This window comes from Callithrix jacchus, chromosome 9 (genome assembly GCF_049354715.1).
Source record: "Callithrix jacchus isolate 240 chromosome 9, calJac240_pri, whole genome shotgun sequence".
Taxonomy (NCBI): domain Eukaryota; kingdom Metazoa; phylum Chordata; class Mammalia; order Primates; family Cebidae; genus Callithrix; species Callithrix jacchus.
In genome coordinates, this window is record NC_133510.1 from 111729273 (window position 1) to 111753141 (window position 23869).

The 23869-nt window shown below is 49.2% G+C and overlaps 1 protein-coding gene and 1 long non-coding RNA gene across 3 annotated transcripts in view; both read right to left on the reverse strand.

Moving 5' to 3' along the window:
* SSH1 (slingshot protein phosphatase 1) overlaps positions 1-22616 on the reverse strand; it is a 77192-nt gene extending 54576 nt beyond the window's left edge. For both annotated transcript variants that reach the window (XM_035257500.3, XM_035257499.3), the window contains exons 1-2: positions 22413-22616; positions 17011-17051 (exon numbers count right to left, since the gene is read on the reverse strand). In XM_035257500.3, the coding sequence (XP_035113391.3) occupies positions 17011-17051; positions 22413-22481 (110 nt within the window). In that variant the 5' untranslated portion in view covers positions 22482-22616. The remainder of the gene's footprint in view (positions 1-17010; positions 17052-22412) is intronic.
* A 350-nt stretch (positions 22617-22966) lies between these two features.
* Positions 22967-23843, reverse strand: LOC144577668 (uncharacterized). Its single transcript, XR_013522090.1, has 2 exons — positions 23697-23843; positions 22967-23487 (listed from the first exon to the last, which is right to left on the reverse strand). It is a non-coding gene; the product is annotated as an uncharacterized LOC144577668 (long non-coding RNA).
* Between the last annotated feature and the right edge of the window lie 26 nt (positions 23844-23869).

The window sequence follows — 23869 nt, forward strand, 5'->3', positions numbered from 1 at the left end:
GGCTCAGAGAGGTTAAGTCACTTGCCCAAGTTCATGAGACGGAGAAGCGGGGAAGCAGGAAGAGGAAAGCAGGGGTGTAACTCTGAAACCTCTGCTCTCAAACACTGGCTTTCAGCTGAACCGACACCTCCAGAAAACAGTGTCAAAAAAGTTCACTTCGCTTCCCAACATTTCAGACTTAAAACCACTTAGCAGGGAAAGGGCAGAGCAGGCACCTGAGTTAGGGAGGGCGTGTGGGATCCCAAACTGGGGTGTCTGTTGGCAAGCAGGGTGCAAAGGGCATCCGTGCAGGGAGGGGTTGCAAGGGAGACAGGCTGCTCACAGGAAAGGACTGAAATATTAAACATTAATGGTAATATTAATATGTATAATATTTTTATATTATCTATTATACATATTATATCTTATATATAATATAATTAATGTAATAATGTTAATATTTATTGACATCCTAGGGATGACGGGAGTCACCAATATGGAAGAGACAAAACTAGAGTGAACCCCGAGGTGCTGTATCGGAATTGAAGGTGTCAGTTTGAACTCAGTTTCAAGATACTGAAATAAATGTAGATGCGTGTGTGTATATGCGCATACACACAAACGTTCCCTAGTTCTGCCCATTGAGAGGCCTGTGGTTAGCAACAACCCAACAGCAATAAGCAGACCTAGCTTGGCTCCTAAATTTTATTTTCTACTATTAAGGAACCAGGGCTCCTGGGATAGAGGACTGATTCCAGAGGCAGGCAGGAAAAGTATAAAATGAAGCCTGGAGCATCTGTTGCCAGAAAGCAAGGAAGCACTTAAAGAATGATGTGGATATGCCAAAGGGACACAGAGGCCAGCCTGGATGACATCCTACTGGCCACAGCGAGGACAATTTGAGCACTGATGTCAACAATATATAAGTAACAGATTATAAACCACTGAATAAAACAGAAAAATACAAATAATTGAAACGGACATGGATGGCAGACAGGATGTTAACATAATTTTAAAGCATCTCTCTAAGAAATTCTTCTTAATGATAAAGGGGAAAAGAGTAACTGTACAGTAGAAAAGCCTGGTAAAACCCACCTTAGTGACCAAAGTGAATGTCGCCATAGTGGGACAAAAGGAAATCACGTGCCACCTTATGGGATTCGAGGACACAGCATACCTTGAGTGCTGTTCTGGCCAAATATTCACAGCCCGGGTGGAATGACGCAAGCACATCAGAGGCACCCACATTGAGGGACACTCTGCAAACTGACAGTCCTGAGCACAAACATGTCCAGGTCATGGTCGAGCGTGGGGGCTCAGGTCTGTAATCCCAGCATTTTGAGAGGCTGAGGTGGGAGGATCACTTGAGGTCAGGAGTTCAAGACCAGCCTAGCTAAGATGGCAAAACCATCTCTATCAAAAATACGAAATTAGCCGTAGTGGAGCACATCTGTAATCCCAGATACTCAGAAGCGTGAGGCATAAGAATCACTTGAACCCAGGAGGCGGAGGTTGCAGTAAGCCAAGTTATCACTGCTGCACTCTAGCCTGAGCAATAGAGATTTTGCAACAACACACACACACACACACACACACACACACACGGAGTCCACGTCACAAGACTCAAAGAAAGGTTGAGGAATGTTCTAGACTGAAGGAGAGCCAAGAGACAGGACAACTAGATGCAACAGGCAGTCCGGAACTGGATCCTTTTGTTACGAAGGACAATGCTGGGACATATGGTGACTCTTGAATGGGGTCAGAGGACCAGACAGTGGGGACGCATTAGAGTCAGTGTCCTGCGTGGATGTCACAGCCTGCATGGATGGCTGTGTTGTGGTTCCGTGTGAGAACACCCTGTCCTATATTCCAAGGGTAATGGAGTAGCAGGTTGAAAACTTACTTTCAAATGATTAAAACAAAAAGTTCTTTGCACTGTATTTGCAATTCTTAGGTAAGTTGGAAATGACTTCAAAATTAAAGAGAATTTTTTATCCATGTAATATTTTACATATCTATGGAAGACATGTAAGTATTTGTTACATGCATAGAATGTGCAATGACCAAGTCAGAGGATTTGAGGTATCAATGACCTTGAGTATTTATCATTTCTATGTGTTGGGAGCATTTCAAGTTTTCTAGCTATAATTTTTTTTTTTTTTGAGACAGAGTCTGACTCTGTCACCCAGGCTGGAGTGCAGTGGTGCGATCACGGCTCAATCAGTGCAGCCTCCACTTCCCAGGCTCAAGCGATCCTTCTACCTCAACCACCTGAGTAGCTGAGACTATAGGTATATTACCCCTGGCTAATTTTTTAATTTTCTGTAGACACAGGGTCTCACTCTGTTGCCAGGGCTGGTACTGAACTCCTGGGCTCAAGAGATCCTCCTGCCTCGGCCTCCCAAAGTGCTAGGATTACAGGGATGAGCCACCACACCCAGCCAAATTTTTTTAAGTTACTTTTCAAAATTCCACTTAATTAGATTTTGGTAAAACACTACCTGTAATTTCTCTTTATTAGAAGGTGGTAAAAGCTTCAGATGATTCTACTGATCACTGCCATGGGCAAATTTCCTGATTCTCCCCTTGTATCTCTTGGATACTTTTACCCTCACCAAGCAAGACCTTCCCTGCCTCAGCACTGTTTTCCCTCTTCGTGTTTTCCAGAACAGAAGTGGCCCTGCTTCGTTCCCAGAGCAGAAGAGAACGATGAAGGGCTCTGCCCTCCCAGGTCCTCCTGGTCTGTGTGTGTCCTGGTTTTGAGGGCCTCTCACACACACAGCTCTAGACCATGGAAGACCTAATTTTAGCATTTTCCTGCTTGGAGACCACACATTTGGAACAGCAGGGGCTGACCTGCCCGTGCAAGCCTCCCATTGTGAAGGGCACGCGAAGCCAGGATACCGCAGCCCTGCAGGATGTGACTCAGCATCCTGTCTCAGTGCTGGGGCGGCCAGCAGCTCTGGCACCAAGCGCTGCTGCTGACCTCACCTCTTAAGACCACAAATACCCAGGGTAATTGGTGGGATAGGCATGCAGCATCAGCTCTCCCTGTTAAGACAAACTGTCCATCCATTACACTGGGCTTCCTTGTGAACACCCACAGGTATCTATCAGGAAGGGTTCCTCAGAGGAACTGACGTGCTGGTATTTTCAGGACACCATGAATCAAGAGACTGATCTTGTTTCTCTCTTTGCTTTGACTACTAGGAAGCTCAAAGTCATATCTGTGGCCAAATTCTAGTAACCATACCAATGTTATGCTACGTATTCCATGAACAAACCTTCCCCTTACTTCATCTTGTTTTCTTCAGCTTTCTTCATGTCCCAATTTTCTCGCTAATGTTAAATTCTATTGTCCTCTCTGAATGTTGTAAGGTGTTTCAAATCCTTTTTGGAAGCCACTACTGTAGATAAAATACACATTACCCCTGGGGGATAAGGACTCTCTTTTACTTAACACAGAATCACTGACATTTGGCAAAGAACCCATATTTAGGCACTAAACACACATCGGCTGAATGGATAAAGCCAATAGCAAAGTAAAAACCACCTCCATTACCATGTTGTTTCACAAGAGGTTCTTCTTCCTTCCACCTGTCATGGTGGGGCCTGGCCAGGAGCCCCCAGGGCCTGGGAATTAGGTTCCTTAGGGAGCCTTGACTCCAGACCTAAAGAGCCACTCCTAGACTCCCACTTGCAACAGACGCAGCATGGCACGGGTGAGGCTGGGCATCTGGGAAGTGACAAGTGATTTCCAGATGCTGCAGCCAGCCTGGCTCTTTCCAGACCACACTGATGGCGCCTTCCTGTGGGAATTCTGACTGGGCCCAGATTTGGGGAAACACGCCTCGAGGACTCTTGGCAAGTGCGCGCCAGGCCTGGGCCGGGAATGACTTCTGCGGGCAACAGAGAAAGACCAGGCATTTCCTAACACAAGGCCTCTGGACAGCTTTCTCTGAAACAAAGCCTTTTTAAAAATAGCTTCAAAAGTAACCATTCAAGAAAAGAAAGAAAAAAAATATATGTAAAAGTAAAGGCACTCAAGAATGATGTTTCCCAGATAAAGGCCTGGCCCAGGTTTCAGAGGAACTTGCAGGAAAGCAGGTCAAGGCTGGGTTGTTTTTCCTCTTAGGTGCCACCTGGTCAACTTTGGTCTTTGGAGGGAAAGAAGTGCAGCAGGAAGGGCTGGCACTGAAAATGACGGCTACTGGATATAGGCCAGGGCCAGACAGCGTACACAGGACAAGACCCTCTGGAAGCCTCAGGAGGGTCCTGAGAAGGGGAGGGCAGGTGGCAGGCCCAGGGTCAGACATGCAGGTGAGTGAGCTAAGTGGCAAGGTCGGTGCCCCATCCAGAGACCCTGCTCTGGCTGCGCACAGGGTCTCCTCGCATGACCTCTGTCATTTATGTGGCAGTCTCTCATATCTCACTGCAATTCTGCTCCCATGCTGCGAAGCTGGCCCACATGGTCTCCTCATTAGCACATCACCCTGAATCCCGACACTGACTACACCCCCAAAGTGGGAGCCTCTGCACCCTCCAGCCAAATCGCTCAGTTTGCTTTGAAAATGGCTCCTCTCAGGGGCTGGGCGTGGTAGCTCACAGCCCTGTAATCCCAGGACTTTGGGAGGCCCAGGTGGGTGGATTGCTTGAGATCAGGAGTTCAAGACCAGACTGGACAACATGGTGAAACCCTGTCTCTACTAAATATACAAAAAATTATCTGGGTGTGGTGGTGCACACCCACAATCCTAGCTACTCAGGAGGCTGAGGTAGGAGAATTACTTGAACCCAGGAGGCAGAGGTTGCAGTTAGTGGAGATCATGCCACTGTACTCCAGCCTGGGCAACAGAGTGAGACTCTGTCTCAAAAAAAAAAAAAAAAGAAGAAGAAGAAGAAGAAGAAGAAAATGGCTCCTCTGGATTTTGATTAATCCTATTTTGATTAATCCTGGTTTCTCATTTTCAGTCTTCCTTGAAGCAGCACGAGCCATCTGGATGTCCTCCTCATCTCAGGAATTTTCTAATAAGCTGTCTAAATCCAGAGATCTGACCACAGAACAATGAATGCCAAAGATAAGTTCTAAAGAAGTGAGTCCTTTCTTTCTAAAGGGAGGCTGCTTTGTGTGTGGCTCTGCTCCTGCGGGGTAAACTCTGTGGAGGAGGAGCTGGGTCCCAGCTGAGGGTCACTTCCTCTTGGTAGCCTCTGGTTTTCTCCAACACAGGGTCAGACCACAGCCATGATCCAGCTAGACCCCAACAAGCGCATGACCTTGCTCTCACCATGGGAATAAAACTCGTGATGGTCAGTTACAAATCCACAGCAAATGACGAGCAGCACAACATAAACACAGATCTAGACTGGTGGGTCTGAGGACTCTCATTCTTAAATTTGGAGGCCATCACCTAATCTTGTCTTTTCACTTTACACAGCGGGAGACAGAGACCCAGAGAAGTGAAGAGGTGTGCCTTAGCTTGCACAGCAGATGACACAGCTCCAGACGGACCTTAGGTTTTCTGACTCCATCTCACAGCTTCGCCTCATTCATCATGAAGGTGACTGCTGGTACCACTGCCACCTGTGAGCTGAGCTTGCGTGCATATTCCTGGTGTGTACACACATGCGCGCATGCTCCTGCGATGTGCTAAGTGCACAGGAAGGAGGCCAGGGCCCCGGGGCGTTCTTTTGAAGTCTAAGTACTGGTATTTCAAAAGTTTAATAAAACCTACTAGGCTCTGAGCAAAATTCATTTTAAGTTAACCTTAATGAAAAGTTTAATTAAGTTCTGACAAAATTAACTCTTCATGTCTCTGTACTCATTTGTTCCCATTCTAGAATGAGTTTTCAAATTAAAAAAATGTATCTTTGGGAGGCCGAGGCGGGCAGATCACGAGGTCAAGAGATCGAGACCATCCTGGCCAACACGGTGAAACCCTGTCTCTACTAAAAATACAAAAAAATTAGCCGGACGTAGTGGCATACACCTGTGGTCCCAGCTGCTTGGAAGGCTGAGGCGGAAGAATTGCTTGAACCCAGGAGGTGGAGGTTGCAGTGAGCTGAGATTGCGCCACTGCACTCCAGTCTGGTAACAGAGAAAGACTCCGTCTCAAAAAAAAAAAAAAAAAAAAAAAAAAAAAAAAATATATATATATATATATATATATATATATGGGGCTGGCATGGTGGCTCATGCCTAATCTCAGCACTTTGGGAGACTGATGTTGGCAGATCGCTTGAGTCCAAGAGTTCAAGACCAGCCTGAGCAACATAGTGAGATCCTGTTTCTACCAAAAATACAAAAATTAACCAGGTGTGGTGGTGTGCACCTGTGTACTCCAGTCTGGGCAACAGAACAAGACTCTGTCTCAAAGAGAAAAGAAAAAGAAAGAGAGAGAAAGAAAAAAAAACATTGAAAGGCAAATTCTGATTTTCAAATCAAACGTTCCAACGAACTGCAGAAACAAAACCCGAGTTAAATCAAAAGGAACAGCCAAACAGCACAATGGCCCCAGGATGTTAAGTCTGTGTACCCCAATGTTTAAAAGTGGGCCAGGCGTGGTGGCTCACGCCTGTAATCCCAGCACTTCGGGAGGCCGAGGCAGGCGGATCACAAGGTCAAGAGATCGAGACCATCCTGACCAACTTGGTGAAACACTGTCTCTTCTAAAAATATAAAAATTAGCTGGGCAGGGTGGTGTGCGCCTGTATTCCCAGCTACTGGGGAGGCTCAGGCAGGAGAATTGCTTGAACCTAGGAGGTGGAGATTGCAGTGAGCCAAGATCGTGCCACTGTCCTCCAGCCTGGTGACAGAGCGAGACTACGTCTCAAAAAACAAACAAAAAAAAGGTAGGAGTCAATAGGAGCCCACTACCTACAAGGCCACAGGGGTGGGGGCAGGACTCAGGCCCCTGAATCACAGCAACCTGCATTCACTCCCTGGCTCAGGCCTCCCACCAGCCTCGTGAAACCGGTTTCCTAAAATGAGGAGAGTCCCCACATTGCAGGCTTGTGACAACAAGGTAACAGCAAGTGCAGAAAGCTCCAAGCCCAGAGCCTGCACCCCACAGAAGCTGGCCTCATTACCACCCAGATGCTCTCCAGGCTACAGCACATGAAGGGGATCTGTGACAATCCCTGCTTTAAGTAGAGCTCAGGGAGGCGACGGGACCTGCCCAAATGCATAATGGTACCGCTAATGGCTCAAGCAGGGAGAATGGACTGCAAAGCCTGGTTCTTCTAATAAACGCTATTCTGCCTCCCATTGTGGGGGTTCTGACACATAGGGAGGAGGAAAAGGAGAGATAGCACTTGAATTTTGGTGTGAAGAGCACAGGCTTTGGAGTCAACGAGACATGGAGTATGAGGGTCTCAGCTCTACTGTTTTCTACTAAATAAAATCAGTCCGCTGACATCTCTGGGGCTTAGTCTTCTCATCCAGAGAATGAGAATTTAAATGTCCTTACAGGGTTTTCGCAGAGATTAAATGAAATAATGCACACAAGGACATTCACAGAGTGGGGTATGATTCAGGTGCTCCCTTTTCTCTCCTCCATCTCTGCCTGATTTTTTTCACCTGGGCACTTACCAACACACTACTATTGAACTTGTTTATTTTACTTACGGTCTTGTCTCCCTCAACAGAATGTCAGCCTCCAGAGCAGGGATTTTTATTTTGTTCACTGCTATATTCCCAGCCTTTAAAACAGGGGTTGGTACACAGTAGGAGCTCAATAAATATTTGTTGAATGAGCAGCTCACAAGCAGACAAATGAGGACAGAGGGGTACTGAGACTGACCTAAAAGCACCAATATCACTCAACTGCAGTGGAGGCAATGGTGGGAAGAAATCTCTCTGTCCTTTGCTTCCAGAACATCCAAGACCACTTTGAGTTGCTCAACAGGAAACAGACTCAATTTATAAGACCTCTAGGGCCCATCCAGTGCACACTGGGCGCTGTGAGGCAGGAGGCCAAACAGGCCCTGTCCCTAGAGTGGCTTCCAGTCTAGTGGGCAGGGCCAGCTTCTTCATATGTGCTCAGAAAGGCCCTGTACTTGGTTTAATACTCTGCTGGTACCATCTTGATATTTGTAATGTTTGTTGTTGTTGTTTGTTTGTTTGTTTGTTTGAGACAGAATCTCACTCTGTCAGCCAGGCTGGAGCCCAGTGGTGCAATCTCGGCTCACTGCAACCTCCACCTCCTGGGTTCCAGCAATTCTCCTGCCTCACCCTTTCAAGTAGCTGGGATTACAGGTGTGTGCCACCACATTCAGCTAATTTTTGTATTTTTTGTAGAGACGGGATTTCACCATGTTGTCCAGACTGGTCTCGAACTCCTGACCTCAGGTGATCCACCCGCCTCAACCTCCCAAAGTACTAGGATTACAGGCATGAGCCACGGTGCCCAGCCTCTTCATGTTTTAACAAGGTGCTCTACCACGTTCATTTTGCACTGGGCTCCACAAATCATGCAGCCAGCCCTGTACTGCAGGAAACATTTACGTACTTAAGCACATATACTATAAAGCAAGTACCAAATACCAAGGAAACACTAAGGAGAGAAAAACACCTGTGAGAAGAAAAAGGAAGACTCACAAATCATTTCCAAGAGAAGCTATTACCATGAAGCAAGTACGGGCAGGGGCACTTGTTGAGTCTACTATGGGAGAAGACGTTCATGTCATGAGCACATTGAATTCTGACAGCCACCCTACAAGCTGCATACTACATTGCCCATTTGAAACTAAGGCCTGCTCAAGATCATATAATAGTCTACCGACATGACAAAGGACAGACATAGGAGCCAAACCTGTGCCCATCCCTCTCTAAGTCCAAAGCTGTGGGAAAAAATATATCAAAGAATCGTGGCTCAAGCCTGTAATCCCAGCACTTTGGGAGGCCGAGGCAGGTGGATCACGAGGTCAAGAAATCGAGACCATCCTGGTCAACATGGTGAAACCCCGTCTCTACTAAAAATACAAAAAATTAGCTGGGCATGGTGGCATGTGCCTGTAATCCCAGCTACTCAGGAGGCTGAGGTAGGAGAATTGCTTGAACCCAGGAGGCGGAGGTTGCGGTGAGCCGAGATGGCGCCATTGCACTCCAGCCTGTGTAACAAGAGCGAAACTCCGTCTCAAAAAAAAAAAGAATCAACAGGGGTAGTTATTTTTAAGGCCAACATATTAAAGGTGGGGTAAATCTAAGAGACACCAAGTCTCAGAGCATGAACAAGCATGTGGGTGCTGAGTGGAGGGGACCAGTGTTCTCCAGGGTGGTGTAAAATTCTGTAAGACTCGCTCTCCATATTCCTGAACATCAGGCACCCCTTACCATCCCATAACTAGGCACATCTGTAACACCGAATCAAAATCTACTTGTTTACATGTGTTTTCTCTATATTAGACTGGGGGCATCCCTAGAACTCACAGACTGACTGGTGGGCAGAATTCTGCCTGGTGCATGCACACGGGTGAGCCTTTCTCTTTGAATGTGGGCAGGACCAAAGAACAAGATGGGAGAGTTGTTCCCTTAATTAGGCTGCACTGTACATTAAGGGTGATAAGATAATCATTCCTGTGATTACAATCTGTTATAAGACCCTACAGCAGCAGACTCTCCTGTTGGCCTTGAAAAAGTAAGTGCCATGAACTCTACATCTGCAAGAAAATGAATTCAGGCCGGGCACGGTGGCTCACACCTATAATCCCAGAACTTTGGGAGGCCAAGGCAGGTGGATCACCTGAAGTCAGGAGTTTGAGACCAGCCTGACCAATACAGTAAAACCCCATCTCTACTAAAAATACAAAAATTTGCTGGGCATGGTGGTGTGCACCTGTAGTCCCAGCTACTCGGGAGGCTAAGACAAGAGAACTGCTTGAACCCGGGAGGCAGAGGTTGCAGTGAGCCGAGATCATGTCACTGCACTCCGGCCTGGGTGACAGAGCAAGACTCCAACTCAAAAAAAAAAACCATGAATTCAGCAAAGAACCATGTGAGCTTAAGAGAGGACCCTGGGGTTCAGATGAGACCCCAGCCCTGGCCAGCAAGCCTATGAGACCCCGAACAGAGAACCCAGCGATACTGTGTCCAGATTCCTGACCCACAGAAACTGTAAGATAATAAACACGAGCCAGGTGCAGTGGCTCATGCCTGTAATCCCAGCACTTTGGGAGACCAAGGCAGGCGGATCACCTGAGGTGGGGAGTTTGAGCCCAACTGATCAACATGGAGAAACCCCGTCTCTACTAAAAACACAAAATTAGCCAGGTGTGGTGGTGTATGCCTGTAGTCCCAGCAACCTGGGAGGCTGAGGCAGGAGAATCTCTTGAACCCGGGTGGCACAGGTTGCGGGGACCCAAGATTATGCCATTGCACTCCAGCCTGGGCAATAAGAGCAAAACTCCATCTCAAATAAAAAAGAAAAAAATTAAAAGATAAAATAAAATAAACATGCATTGTGTAATGGTTAAGTTAGTGGTAACTTGTTATGCAGCAAGAGATGACTGATACGGTAACCTATGCGCACATCCGTCTTCAGCACAAATACGGAACTTGGATGCAGTGGCTGTGTGACACCTCTTGGCAGGACTTTAACTGGGCAGACTGGCAACAAAGACAACAAAGCCCAGGCTAAGATGGAGCGCCAAGGGCAGGGAGGAACCCCAGAGGGTGGACAGCTGCAAAAGCCGGGGTGCTCACTGAAGAGGGGACGTATGGTCTGCAGGGCAATGGCATGCCAACCCATCCACTGTGACACTGAAGGGAGCGCGAGAAGGCAAAACCACACTTCAGAAGGCTGAACGGAGAATGGGCTCCCTGGGGGACTTCCAGGTGGAGACCAAAAGGGGAAGGGAGTGTGGAGAGAGAGGCAGAGGAGTCAGTGAGTTCACAGTTTACCACTGAAACCAAGTAACACAGAAGAGACAAAATCCTGCCGCTCTGGCCCAAAACTTTGCTAGGGCAGGCAATCACAAATAACCAAATATAATCATTCTAACGATTACGTTCCCACACTTGACTTGGAAACGCTGGACTGAAAAAAAAAAAAACACTTCACTCCTGATCCACACCCTGGGGACAATATTATCTCCCCAGTGTCCTGCCTGGCCCACAATTACTTATGTCTCATGCCAGACTGAGCCGGCTCCCAGGATGGCAAGGGAGCCAGAAGCTGCTGCCAGCAGGGCCATCTGCTCACCAATTCCCACAGTCTGAACGGCACAGCTTCCAAAGAGGGACTGCGAGCGGCCAGCAGCAGCCTGCACATGAGGGAGGCAGGAGAGAGCAAGGGAACTGGATCTATACTGCTCTGCTGCAATCGTCTGCGTGCCGGGTGTGAGATGATCACTTCCTCAGACACTTCCCAGAAGGCCTTCAGAAAAACTGAATCACAACACTGCTTCCTCCAAGTCTGCATTCTTATTTGCATCTTACAGGAATGTAGCTGGGTAAAGGAGGCAGCCTATTCCCAGTCAAAGAGCATCTGGGGTGGGCGCCCTCTCAGGCCTGGCCCCAGCACCTGCAGGGAGTCAGCCCCTCTAATTCTCCTGGGACGTGAGCTAACACTACACGTGAGCAATACCTGGTGAAGACTGAGCGTAGCAACCAAGCCCACCGTGGACCTGATTCTGGGCAAGGAACTTTTTTCTTGAGACAGGGTCTCGCTCTTTCACCCAGGATGGAGTGCAGCGGCACAACCTTAGCTCACTGCAGCCTCGACCTCCTGGGTTCAAGTGATCCTCCTACCTCGGCCTTTTGAGTAGCTGGGACTACAGGTGTATGCCACCATGTCCAGCTAATTTTTCTATATTTTATTGAGATTTTTTTGCCATATTGCAAGGGCTGGTCTTGAACTGCTGGGCTCAAGCGATCCACTCACCTTGGTCTCTCAAAGTGTTGGGATTATAGGCATGAGCCACTGCGCCTGGCCTGGGTGAGGAATATCAGACAAACTACTCCACAACCCTGAAAGGTCACAGTGTCATCCCTGTTTTACAGGTGGAACAACTGACACCCACAGAGGTGTAGGAACGCACAGAGTAACTCAGCCAGGAGTTAGGTTTGGTAACTGGCACAGGAGCCACAGAGGTCTGCCTGACTCGGAACCCCAGTGCCTTCCCCCTACACCTTGCTATTTCTCCGACATGTCTGGGATTGACTGCAGGGTCAAAGGTTCATCCACTTAAATTATTTATTTTTATTTATTTTATTTCTTTACTTATTCTGAGACAGAGTCCTGCTCTGTTATCCAGGCTGGAGTGCAGTGGCACGATCTTAGCTCACTGTAACCTCCTGGGTTCAAGAAATTCTCCTGCCTCAGCCTCCTGAGTAGCTGAGATTACAGGTGTGCACCTTCGCGCCTGGCTAATTTTTGTTTTTTTAGTACAGGGGGGTTTTACCATGTTGGTCAGGCTGGTCTGGAACTCCTGAGCTTCAGTGATCCATCCTGCCTTGGCCTTCCAAAGTGCTGGGATTAGAGGCGTGAGCCACCGTGCCCGGCCATTTAAACTGTTTAAATACTACATGAAGGCAGAGAAATGAGACCCTGTTACTAAGGGATGCAACAAAGACACACAGATCTGTCACGTAAGATGGGTGTAGCACCTGTCACAGAGAGGGACACCAGGGGCCTCCTGCTTTCTCTGAAGAGAGGGAAGTCACAAACATCTGGGGTGGGAGTACTTTTCACTGGCCATGAGGACTGTGGCCGGGTGAAAAGGAACCGGCCTAGGGAACGTGTGTGGTTGGGGAGCAGGGAGTAGGCCCTGGCAGAGGCACGTGTGAGAGTGGAAGGCGGAGAGGCCAGCAACACCGGTGACACCAGAACACAGGGAAGACTTCGGGGACCAGCAGGAAGAAGCCTCGAGAGGCCGGGGTGATATGCCAAGGTAGAGGGGATGAGTCCAGAGGTGTCCCTCTGTGATGGGACAGAGGGGGTGTGAGGATTGAAGAGGTGCAACCAGGGAACCTGGGAAAAAGAAGGCAGGTGACTCGGAAAATCCAATCCATGTGTCCCTGCGATTTATTGAATATGGAAGAATGAGAGCTGACTTTTTGGATAACCCAAAAGATGAAACTATTAGTTACGGCTAGGCGAAAGGGAGAAAAGAGAGAGAAATACCCTGCTACCTCCAGTTTTTCTTAGAGACGAGGTAATGGCAGTTCACCTTCAGGATCCATTGGAAACAAAGAGAAATCTCTTAACTCTCCCGACCCCAAACAAACAAAGAGCAACAAACTATTCCATAATTTTCTTCTCTAGGAGAGACTCAGAGAGAAAAGGCCTGAAAATGCAAATTACCACATCGATGTGAATGAGTTTCAGTCAAAGCTGAAACCAGGACACAACAACTTTTCTTGTGTAGCAAGAATGGTCAGGAGGCAGGATTGTGTCCTGTGCCTCAAAAGGGGAGCGCTATGTCAAGGTGGTTGAAGAGGGGCTTAAAAGGGGGGACAAGCCCAGAGCCCAGCATCCCACCCGGAATGAGAATACAAGTCTCTAACTCCAGCCCTGGGTCTCCCAGTGGTCACAGTGGTATTAGGGACCTGCTGAGAGTAGCACAGAAGGACCCTCGGTGGTAGTCACAATGATCCAACATCCTAGGAGGCACCCACCACCAGCTGCCATGAGTCCTTGATGCTGACCCTGGCGCTGCTGCTAATTCACTCCAGTGGCCTTAGGCAAGCTCCCTCACCTATATGTCTGAGACAGCTAATTCAACCGCACTATGAACCTGGTCTCCAGAAATGCAGCACAGTAGGGTCAACTTGGCGTTAAAGGTCTCGCTTCAAATACAGTATTTCCCAATTCCAATCTTGGGCCTCAACCACCAACTGGGAAAATCTCCCTCCTAGGGCTGTTTTGAGGATTCAATATGGAAAGCCGCCAAAGCTTTATTTCCCATCCCTTTGTAAGGTCCCCTGGAGCTCCCAACTAGGCAGAGAAAGGGACTTTTATTAGAGAGAAAAGGGCCAGGTGCAGTGGCTGTCATCATGCCTATAATCCCAGCACTTTCGGAGGCCGAGGTGGGAGGATCACTTGCGCCCAGGAATTTGAGACCAGCCTCAACAACACAGTGAGACCTTGTCTCTTCAAAAAACATTTTAAGGCCGGGCATGGTGGCTCACACCTATAATCCCAGCACTTTGGGAGGCCGAGATGGGTGGATCACAAGGTCAAGGGATCGAGACCATCCTGGCCGACATGGTGAAACCCCGTCTCTACTAAAAAAATACAAAAATTTGCTGGGTGTGGTGACGCACGCCTGTAGTCCCAGCTACTTGGGAGGCTGAGGCAGGAGAATTGCTTGAATCCAGGAGACAGAGATTGCAGTGAGCCGAGATTGCGCCACTACACTCCGGCCTGGTGCCAGCAAGACTCTGTCTCAAAAAAAAAAAAAACTTTTTAAAAAATAAGCCAGGTGCGGTGACGCACACCTGTAGTTCCAGCTACTTGGGAGTCTGAGGTGGGAACATAGCTTGGCTCCAGGAGTTCAAGGCTGCAGTGAGCTATGATCATACCACTGCACTCTGGCCTGGACAACAAAGTTAAGACTCTGTCTCTAAAATATAAAAATAAAATGTTTTAATTTTAAAAAAGGTTAAATACCAGTGAGAAAGGTCCACATACACATTTTCACGTCACTGCCATTTATAAGTTCATATTAACTGAATATACTAAGTTATAAGCTATTAAAGGTAATTAAAAAATGAAAATAGCTCTTTGTCCCAAGGATACTCTAAGTGACAGAACTCAGTACTCTCTTACCAATAACAGCCCTGACAGAGAGGGATGGGGCCAAGGGATGGAAGAGATTCCAATCCCAAGAAAGCACTGGAGAGGAACCAGGGGAGGAAGCATGGGGGAGGGGAGTTTCAGGAGGGAGCTAGGGGAGGGGATCTGGGGAGGAGAACTCCAGGATGGAGCTCAGGGAGGGGAGCTGGAGAAGGGAGCTCCAGGAGGTACTGGGGGAGGAGGACTTAGAGGAGGGGAGCTCTAGGAGGGAGCTGGGGGAAAAGAGCTTGAGGAGGGGAGCTCAAGGAGGGGACCTGAGGGTGGGGAGTTTGGGAGGGGAGCTAAGGAGGAAATCTGGGAGGGGGAGCTCGGGGAGGGGAGCTGGGGGAGGGCAGATGGGGAAGAGAGATGGGGAGAGGAGCTTTCGAAGGGGATCTAGGGAGGAAATATAGGGGAGGGGAGCTTGGGGAGGGAAACTTGAGAGGGGACTTAGCGGGGAGCTATGGGGAGGGGAGCTCAGGGAGGGGACTTTCGGGAGGGGAGATGGGGGAGGCAATCTAGGGAGGGGGATGAAGGTTGGGGAGGGGGTAGGGGGAGCTTGGGAAGTAGATCTAGGGAGGGGGTTTGGGGGATGGGAGCTTGGGGAGGTGGAGCTAGGGAGGGAAACTAGGGGGAGGGAGTGTGGGAAGGAAGATGGGGAGGAGACTAGGGGGAGGGGAAATGAGGGAGTGGATGGGGGTTGGGGGATGGGAGCTTGGGGAGGTGGATATAGGGAGGGAAGCTGGGGGAGAGGAGGGGAGATGGAGAGGGAATGGGGGGAAGGGAAGCTGGGGGCAGGGATCTGGGGTAGGGGATTTGTGGGGAAGGGAGCTCAGTACCTCAGGAGCTGCTCTGAAAAGGCAGGCAAGCCCCTCTTTCAGTTCCTCCTTGACAGCCAGTCTCCAGACTTCCACTCCGACCCCTCCCTGCTTCCACCCAGACAGTCTGATCTGCAACTCGGCCCATGACTGCCCCCACTTGGAAGTCCAGCTGCTTCCAGTCTGGGAACCCTGAGGTGGACCCTGACCTGATCAACCAAAAACCCCAGAGTGACAGAGCAAATGTGTCCTGTGTCTTGAGCATAACATTAAAAGCGAAGACCCAGAAGCAGAAATAAGACATCTTATCTCTTTGATTCTTGCAGGCTAGTGTTTCCCTACCCACATTATCTTTAGAAATCATGTGTGCCACAATAAAAGTGAGTATTTCTCCTTCCTTCACTCAAACACACAGAAACGTCAAAGAAAAGTTGATCATATTTCTACCAGTTCTGCATGAGAATTTGATCAGAACACCCTGCTCTCAGTAATGAATAGTTGACCCCAATTTCTGAACACACATTTCCTCTTCCAATTAATTTTCCTTCCCCTCATGAGATAAAACAGACTTTTTTTTTTTTTAAAGAACAATATCCCTGAAAGTTTGTTTACTTTTTTAAAACTCTGAGGTCAGAGTTTAAGACTGGCTCCTTGGTGTGAAGGAATATATTATATGAATATAACAAAGGGCTGAATCATCTATAAACACCCAAACAAAGGCAGGACTTAATTTTTGGCAAAAAAAAAATACAAAAATGTTTTTGGTGTCCATTAATGAATACATCAGCTGAGGACTACATCTTGGAATCTTTTAAATGAGCAGAGCTAAAGATTTCTCCTAAGCACAGTTAAAGCACCATGAATTGATACATTTGGGGGGTTGAGTATCTGTTTCAAATCAGCAAAGTGCTTATGGCAAAAGGAACCCCTTACCAAAAGCGGGATGAAAAAGTGTGGGCAGAGTGTCAGGATTATTCGTTTCATGATTATTAGGTGTTTTTTTTTAAGCAGAATTGTCTGCAAGAAAATACATTAAAAATGCTCTAAGTTAGGCAGGCGCAGTAGCTCAGGACTGTAATCCCAGTACTTTGGGAGGCCAAGCAGGAAGATCACTTGAGACCAGGAGTCCGAGACCCTGTCTCTATTAAAAAATAGTAAGTTATATAAAAAAAAAAAAAGCCCCAAATGGTAATGTAAGGGTGGTAGAATAATGACAATTATTTTCCTTCTTTTCCAAGTGTTATATAATATTGCTAAAGCGGGTAAACATATGTAAGGATTTTAAAGCATTACAGTTTCAGATGTGCTTCAGTAATAATTGCTAAGGCGCTGAAAAACTGGCATATTCTTTTTGTAGGTTTTCCCTTTGGAGAGGAACAAGAGCATTCCTTACCTGCTTGGGAGAAAGACTTAGGAACAAAAATGGAAAGTCTGCTTACCTGAGGTTTAACTTTCGATCTTCATCACTCCCGGCCTCCAACTACAGAGAAAGAAAGAGAGTATCACACCACAGGCACCACTGACAACACGCCTCGGGCGGCAGTCTCACATTTTCCAACCCGGTGTTGGAAAAAGATAAAGACATCCAGGAAACCTGGCTACTTCTAAACAGCCGTGCCCTTTCCTCACCAATCCCGGTCTGTCCCTTGGAGTCATTTCCGTGGGGGAATTTTCAGGTTTCCCAATGTTGACCCACATTCCTGCCACAGTCCGGGGGATGGAGTCCTGTTAGCTGAGCATTTCCTATCTGGTGTTGTTACCCAGCACAGTCTTTTAGCCCTCGGCCCTCAACTTTCCGGGGTTGTTCTGGATCTTATCCTGTTTTTCTCTTTTAAGGGGAGGGGGCCGTGTTTAAAGAGAATCCACTTCCTCTGTCGAGCCAGGCAATCACAGCTGAGTGATGAACACCATTTTCAAAAAACTATCCCAGGCAAGTCTTGCACAGTGAAAGGTGGCCTGGAATCGGGCTGTCTGTTTGTAGGTCTCGAAAGCTCTTGTGGTTCTCGAAAAGACTTAAACGTTTAATACGCAATGTTCTAGGCTCTCGGTTTATTTATATAAATGCAAGAAAGAGATATTTAATATTTTCTGAAAACTAAAAGGCCAAGAGGTTGGGCTCCAGAAGTACCTATGACTTATTTTTTTTTCTTTCAAAGAGCAAACTGAAATGAGAAGGAAACACACACACACACACCCCAAACAACTCGGCACCGCTGGGACTTGGCATGCTTTTTACGTTGCACAGAGGCACCCATTGAATGGGAAAGAGAAACCTGGAAAGCTGTGATGGCTGGGAGAGATGCAGGCTGATTGAGGACAGAAATGAAGCAGAAGCCGAGGCGAAGGAAAAGCGGTCCAGGGATACCCACCAGGAGGTGGCAACTTCAACCAAGAATGACTACACCAGCTGGCCCCAACACTGCAGGAGGCCAAGGCAGGTGGATCATCTGAGGTCAGGAGTTCCAGACCAGCCTGGCCAAGACGGTGACACCCCGTCTCTACTAAAAGTACAAAAATTAGACAGGCATGGTGGCGCGTACTGGTAATCTCAGCTACCTGGGAGGCTGAGGCAGGTGAATCACTTGAACCCAGGAGGCGACGTCGCAGTGAGCCAAGATCGCACCACTGCACTCCAGCCTGGGCAACAGACCAAGACTACATCTCCAAAAAAAAAAAAAAGCCAGGTGTGGTGGCTCACACCTGTAATCCCAGCACTTTGGGAGGCCAAGGCAGGTGGATCATGAGGTCCAGCCTGCCAACACAGTGACACCTGACTCTACTGAAAATACAAAAATTAGCCAGGCATAGTGGCGCATATCTGTAAATCCCAGCAACCTGGGAGGCTGAGGCAGGAGAATCACTTGAACCCACAAAGCGGAGGTTGCAGTGAGCCGAGATCACACCACTGCACTCCAGCCTGGGTGACAGAGCAAGACTCGGTCTTAAAGAAAAAAAAAGAATGTGTACACCAGAGGACCTACATCCTATTAAGATGATACACATACAAGATTTTGCAGAGGCACCTATCCCACACTGAAGGAGAATTGGAAAGACCAGGGAAGGCTTCACTAATCACAAAACAAGTCACAACAGCAACAAACTGAGAAGAGAATGTTAGGTCTAACCCAGTGGTTCTCAACTGGGAGCAAGTTCTCTCTAGAGACAGTAGGCGATGTCTGGAGGCATTTTTCTGGAGGTCACTACTGGCACCTAGTGGGTAGAGGACAGGATCCCACATGTGCTACACATCCCACAATGCACAGCATGGTCCCCCCCACAAGAGAGAATGTTCCACAAGTATCAACAGTGGGTTGAGAAACTCTGGTCCAATCCAAAATGTGCCTGGAGATCTGCCCGTGAAAATTAGTCACCTTGAAGGTTTCTCAGAAATAACAATGTTACGATCCATTCCTGAAAATTACTGATTTATTTATTCTTGTGTGCTGCCTGTTCACACAAAGGAACTGAGTTAAGATTCACAGGAAAATGACATAAGTGATAAAATTAAAGGCTGGGGAAAAGAAAGAAAGAAAATTAAAAGAGAAAGGAAAGCCTTAGGGCTGAGGGCTTGAAGGCTGCAATACTCGTTTCCCACGCCAGCAGCAGGCCTGACTGTGTCAGGAAAGCGCAGCCCTAAGTGTCTGACTCATTATGAAGTTGCATTTTGATGAGTGATGACGTGGCTTGCGGGTACAGACTTCACAATCATTTAATTCTCGGTCACTCTCCCAGGTTCTCGGATGAAAGGCCATGTCAGGTCAGTTATTCCAGGGAAGCTACATATGCCACGGAACACATGAAAGAGGTAATCTAGTCCTTTTAGATGAGCCAGGGCCCACAGACAGGAAGCAACTCAAGCAAAGGCGGACCAGGGCAGAGCCGGCCTGGCCCACCCAGGTCTCCTGCCCCCAGGCACACCTGCTATCCCCATCACACCTTGCTTCTCAGCTCAACACATCTGGGCGAGGGCCTTGCCTTCAGGAAACATTCCAGCCTATTCAAAGCCCAGCCACAAATGCAGCAGCTTGAGTTTGTTTTACTTTATGTTTATCAGGTCACTGGCACTTAGTAAAAATAATGCTTTATAAAATAATTGAAAACGTAGGCCGGGCACGGGGGCTCATAGCTGTAATCCCAGCATTTTGGGAAGCTGAGGCATGTGGATGATGAGGTCAAGAGATCAAGACCATCCTGTCCAACATGGTGAAACCCTGTCTCTACTGAAAACACAAAATTTAGCCGGGCGTGGTGGCACGCGCCTGTAATCCCAGCTACTTGGGAGGCTGAGGTAGGAGAATCGCTTCAACCTGGGGGTAGGTGGAGGGTACGCTGAGCCAAGATCGTGCCACTGCACTCCAGCCTGGTAATAGAGTGAGACTACGTGTCAAAAAAAAAGAAAGAAACTCTGTCTAGTAGAAACAATGCAAATGTCCAATGAAATATGACACATCCGTACAATAGAGTATTATACAGCCATGAAAACAAATGAAGTACTGCCACATGCTACAACATGCACTAACTTTGAACGTGATGCTGGGCTGGGCGCCGTGGCTCACACCTGTAATCCCAGCACTTTGGGAGGCTGAGGCGATCGGAGTACCAGGTCAAGAGCTCAAGACCACCCTGACCAAAATGGTGAAATCTTGTCTCAAAAAAAAAAAAAAAAAGAAAGAAAGAAAACGTGATGCTGAGTGAAAGAAGCCAGGCACAAAAGGCCACATAGGGTGTGATTCCGTTTATATAAAATGTTCAGAATAAGCAAATCTATAGATACAGAAAGTAGATTAGTGGCTGCCTAGGGTTAGGGAGAATGGGGCAGGGGGAGGCTGCAGCTGAGGGCTAAGGGGTACAGACTTCCTATTTTGGTGGGGGGTGAAAATGTTCTGGAATTAGATGGTGGTGATGGTTGCATAATCTCATGAATATACTAAAAACCACTGAATTGTACACTTTACAATGGCCAATTTATGGTATGAAACTAAAAAATAAGCCCTTAAAAATGTGTAAGACAAGAACAGATTAGGTTGCAAGTAACTCCAGGAACATCAGGTTTTGAATCAGAAATCTGGGCGGACAGGCTCAGCCTGAAGCCAACCTCTCCCCTTACCTCAGGTAAGTTTTTGTGATGAGAACCGGAGATTACATGCATAAAAGTACTCCGTAAATTGCCAGACGGCAGAGATAGGAACAGAAAACAGCCCCTCCTCGCTGTGGGAAGGAAAGGCACTATTGCAATCCAACTTCTCAGTAGCAGGCCATTGATCGCCAATTTTTTTGCCTCTAATCAGCATGTAGAGGGGGATTATTAGAATCTTCTGTCTGTAGATAACTCATGAGTGGCCTCACCTCTCCAAGGAGAAGGTTCAAGTTCTCAGGCACTCTGAAAACATCCCTGCCAATCCCAGCAAAGCGAGGCTGAAGAGCTACCCTACCAGGAGACGGGGCTGTCAAACCAAACGCAAATATTATTCTCTCGTCTCACACAGACACACAAACCTCCCCCGTGTTATCAGTCAACTTCCCCCACTCCCTCCCACAAAGGAAGGGTCTGAAGAGCCCAGATGCCGGCTGCAGAACTTCCTGGGCCTGAGACTGCAGAGTCGCCTCTCCAGTCTTCTCTAAACATAGCTAAGGGTCTGCAGGCAAACACTCAGCCTTGTTATAGATAAGAGTTTAGACCAGAGGCCTTGAAAGGTTCTTCAGGAGATGGTGGGCAAGACTGCACGACCAGAGGGTCATCCCTGCAGCTGCAGAGAAATGACCTGCTCAGAGGCCCGAGGCCCAAGGCCCGAGCCGAGGACAAGCCAGGCCAACCCTGCGGCTCAGAGGGCACCAGTTCCCTCAATCAACCCCAGAGGAAGAAGTCAGGTCAACAGACCCGGGCCACACACACAGAACCACAAAAATGTGCACAGTGCCGGCACATGCAGCCCAGAGAGGCACCTATGCAATCACCCAGAATGGGTTACAGCCACACAGAAAGACAGATGCACAGAAACACACAGCCCTAAGTGATGTTACGGAAAGGAAAAGCCAGACTCAGGCTGCACACAGAATCTGCAGCATGCTCAGTCACCATCACACAGTGACAGGGGCACGCCTACAGCCAGAACTCCAGAGGCGGCAGGTGGGGAAACAATCTCACACGTTTGTAGGGGCACTTCCAGATGCCTGTCTCACTCTGGCACACCTGAAAGACGGGTCGACCAGAGTCACATCTCACATCGCAAAGCCAGGCACACAGGCAAAGGGCCTAGACCTGCCCTGGCCACAGGTCTCAGAAACAGCGGCTCACACAGTCACCCAATCAGGGGTCCCAGTCGCATATCCAGTCACTCCTGGACCCGGGTCACACTGCAGAGTCACCCACAAATGGGAGTCCCCTCCACAAGCACAGTCCTCCCCAGACAGAGGTCAACCCCCAGACAGGGGTCACACCTGAAATCACAGCCCCCAGTCACGAGGTCACACCTGCACACACAGTCTCTGCACAGTCACCCTCAGACGCGGATCACAACGCATAGTCCCCGCCAAACAGGGATCATCCCAAGATGGGGGTCACCCCCGATGGGGGTCACAGCGCACACACAATCAATCCCCTGCAGGCACTTCCAGAAGAGCACTGCACACAGTCCCTGCAAAGTCGCTCCCCGATAGGGGTCACACCGCACACAAAGTACCCGCACTGTCACCCCGGTCTGGCTGCCCAGGTTCCTACAGTGGGGTCCCCACAGGAGCTCGCGCAGCCGCCACCCCCCGCTGCGCACGCGCGGCCCCGGCTCCGGCGACCTAGGCGCGGCGTCTGGCGGCCCAGGCAGGGCGCAGCGGGCCTGGGGCTCACCTCGCTGTTGCTGGCCGAGGAGGAGGCGGCGCTGGGCGTAGGCGACCGCTGCAGGGTCACCAGGGCCATGGCTGCGGCGCGGTGCTAGGGCGCCACCGAGGTCTTGAGCTAGAGCCGCCACCGCTACCGCCACCCGGGCCAGGCCCGGGGCCTCCAGGAGCCGCGCGCGGGCGGCCGGGCCGAGCCGGGCCAGGCCCGCCCCTCCCACTCGGCGTCGCCCCCGCCCCCGCCCCCGCCCCCAGCTCCCGCCTCCCGCGCCGGCGCGCGCCGAGGCTGGTGCGCGGAGCGGGCGGGGCGGGGAGGCGCGCGTGCGCGGGGGCCCCCGAGGGCGGCCCGAGGCCTCGGCTGGTCCGTCACGTCCACCGCGCGCCAGATACACGCGCCCCCGCCCGCGCGACCGGCCCGCTGGCCTGGAACTCGGGGGCGCGCGCGTCTCCCGGAGCCCGTAGGCTCCAGGGCCCCGCCCGCAGCTCCGGCTGGGGAAACTGAGGCCCGGCGACCGGGCAGTCAGGACTGTACAGCGACCAAGAAATAAAAGACGTTTTGGCCCCTGCGCCGTGAACTCCTGCAGGAGTGTGCAGAAATTCGTTTATGGACTATTTCTTGAGCACCTACCAAGTGCCAGGGGTTCGTTGAGTATAAAACAGTAAGCAAAATAGATTCGCCTGATTTTGCAGAGGTTAATCAAGTTAGTAGGCACGTTTGAAAAAATTACTTTGCTAATCTTTTTCAATGAATTCTTTCTCTGTGTCCTGAGACCCAGCCAACTCCTTGGAGGGTCAGGAAAGGCTTCCCAGAAGAGATTTATTTTGAGGCTTGAGCGTGAGCAGGATTAACAGGTGAAAGAAGGGAGAGACAGTTCTCCAGGCGAGGGGGATCAGCGCGCCCGGAAACAGGAAGAAGGTTGTCCAAGAAGGAGGCCAGTGCCCAGGGAAGGGAAGAGGGGAGGAATGGCTGGAATCTCGATCCTCTGTGGAAAGATCGCTCCGCCTGTTGCGTGGAGGAGGGACCATGGAACAGAGAGCTGAGGGAGACCAGGGAGGAGGCTGCTGTTGTTGTCCCGGGGAGAGATGACCTGTATGGGGATGGAGAGAGCAACATGGAGTAAGATACCAAGAAGGCAATTCTGGCTTGACTTAGTAATAGGAAATTTCTCTTTTACCAAAGTCTCATCCCTTGGCCCCCACCCAGCCTCTGCATATTGCACAAGTACTGCCAAACGCAGTGGTCCCAGCCCGCCCCACGGCTTAGCAAATCTGACTTACTGCCCAACAGGAAACCCACCGCAGCCTTCTGGATTCTTCCCCTTCCCTCCCTTTGTCCTGCTGTGACCTTCTCCTTGTTATTCACAGGGTCTCAGCACGATTCATCTCAAAGGTGGTTCTCAGTGAGGGGTACTGTAGCTTCTACCGAGCGTTTTGAAGGGGGAATGGGAATGTTTTTAGTTGTCTTGCTGA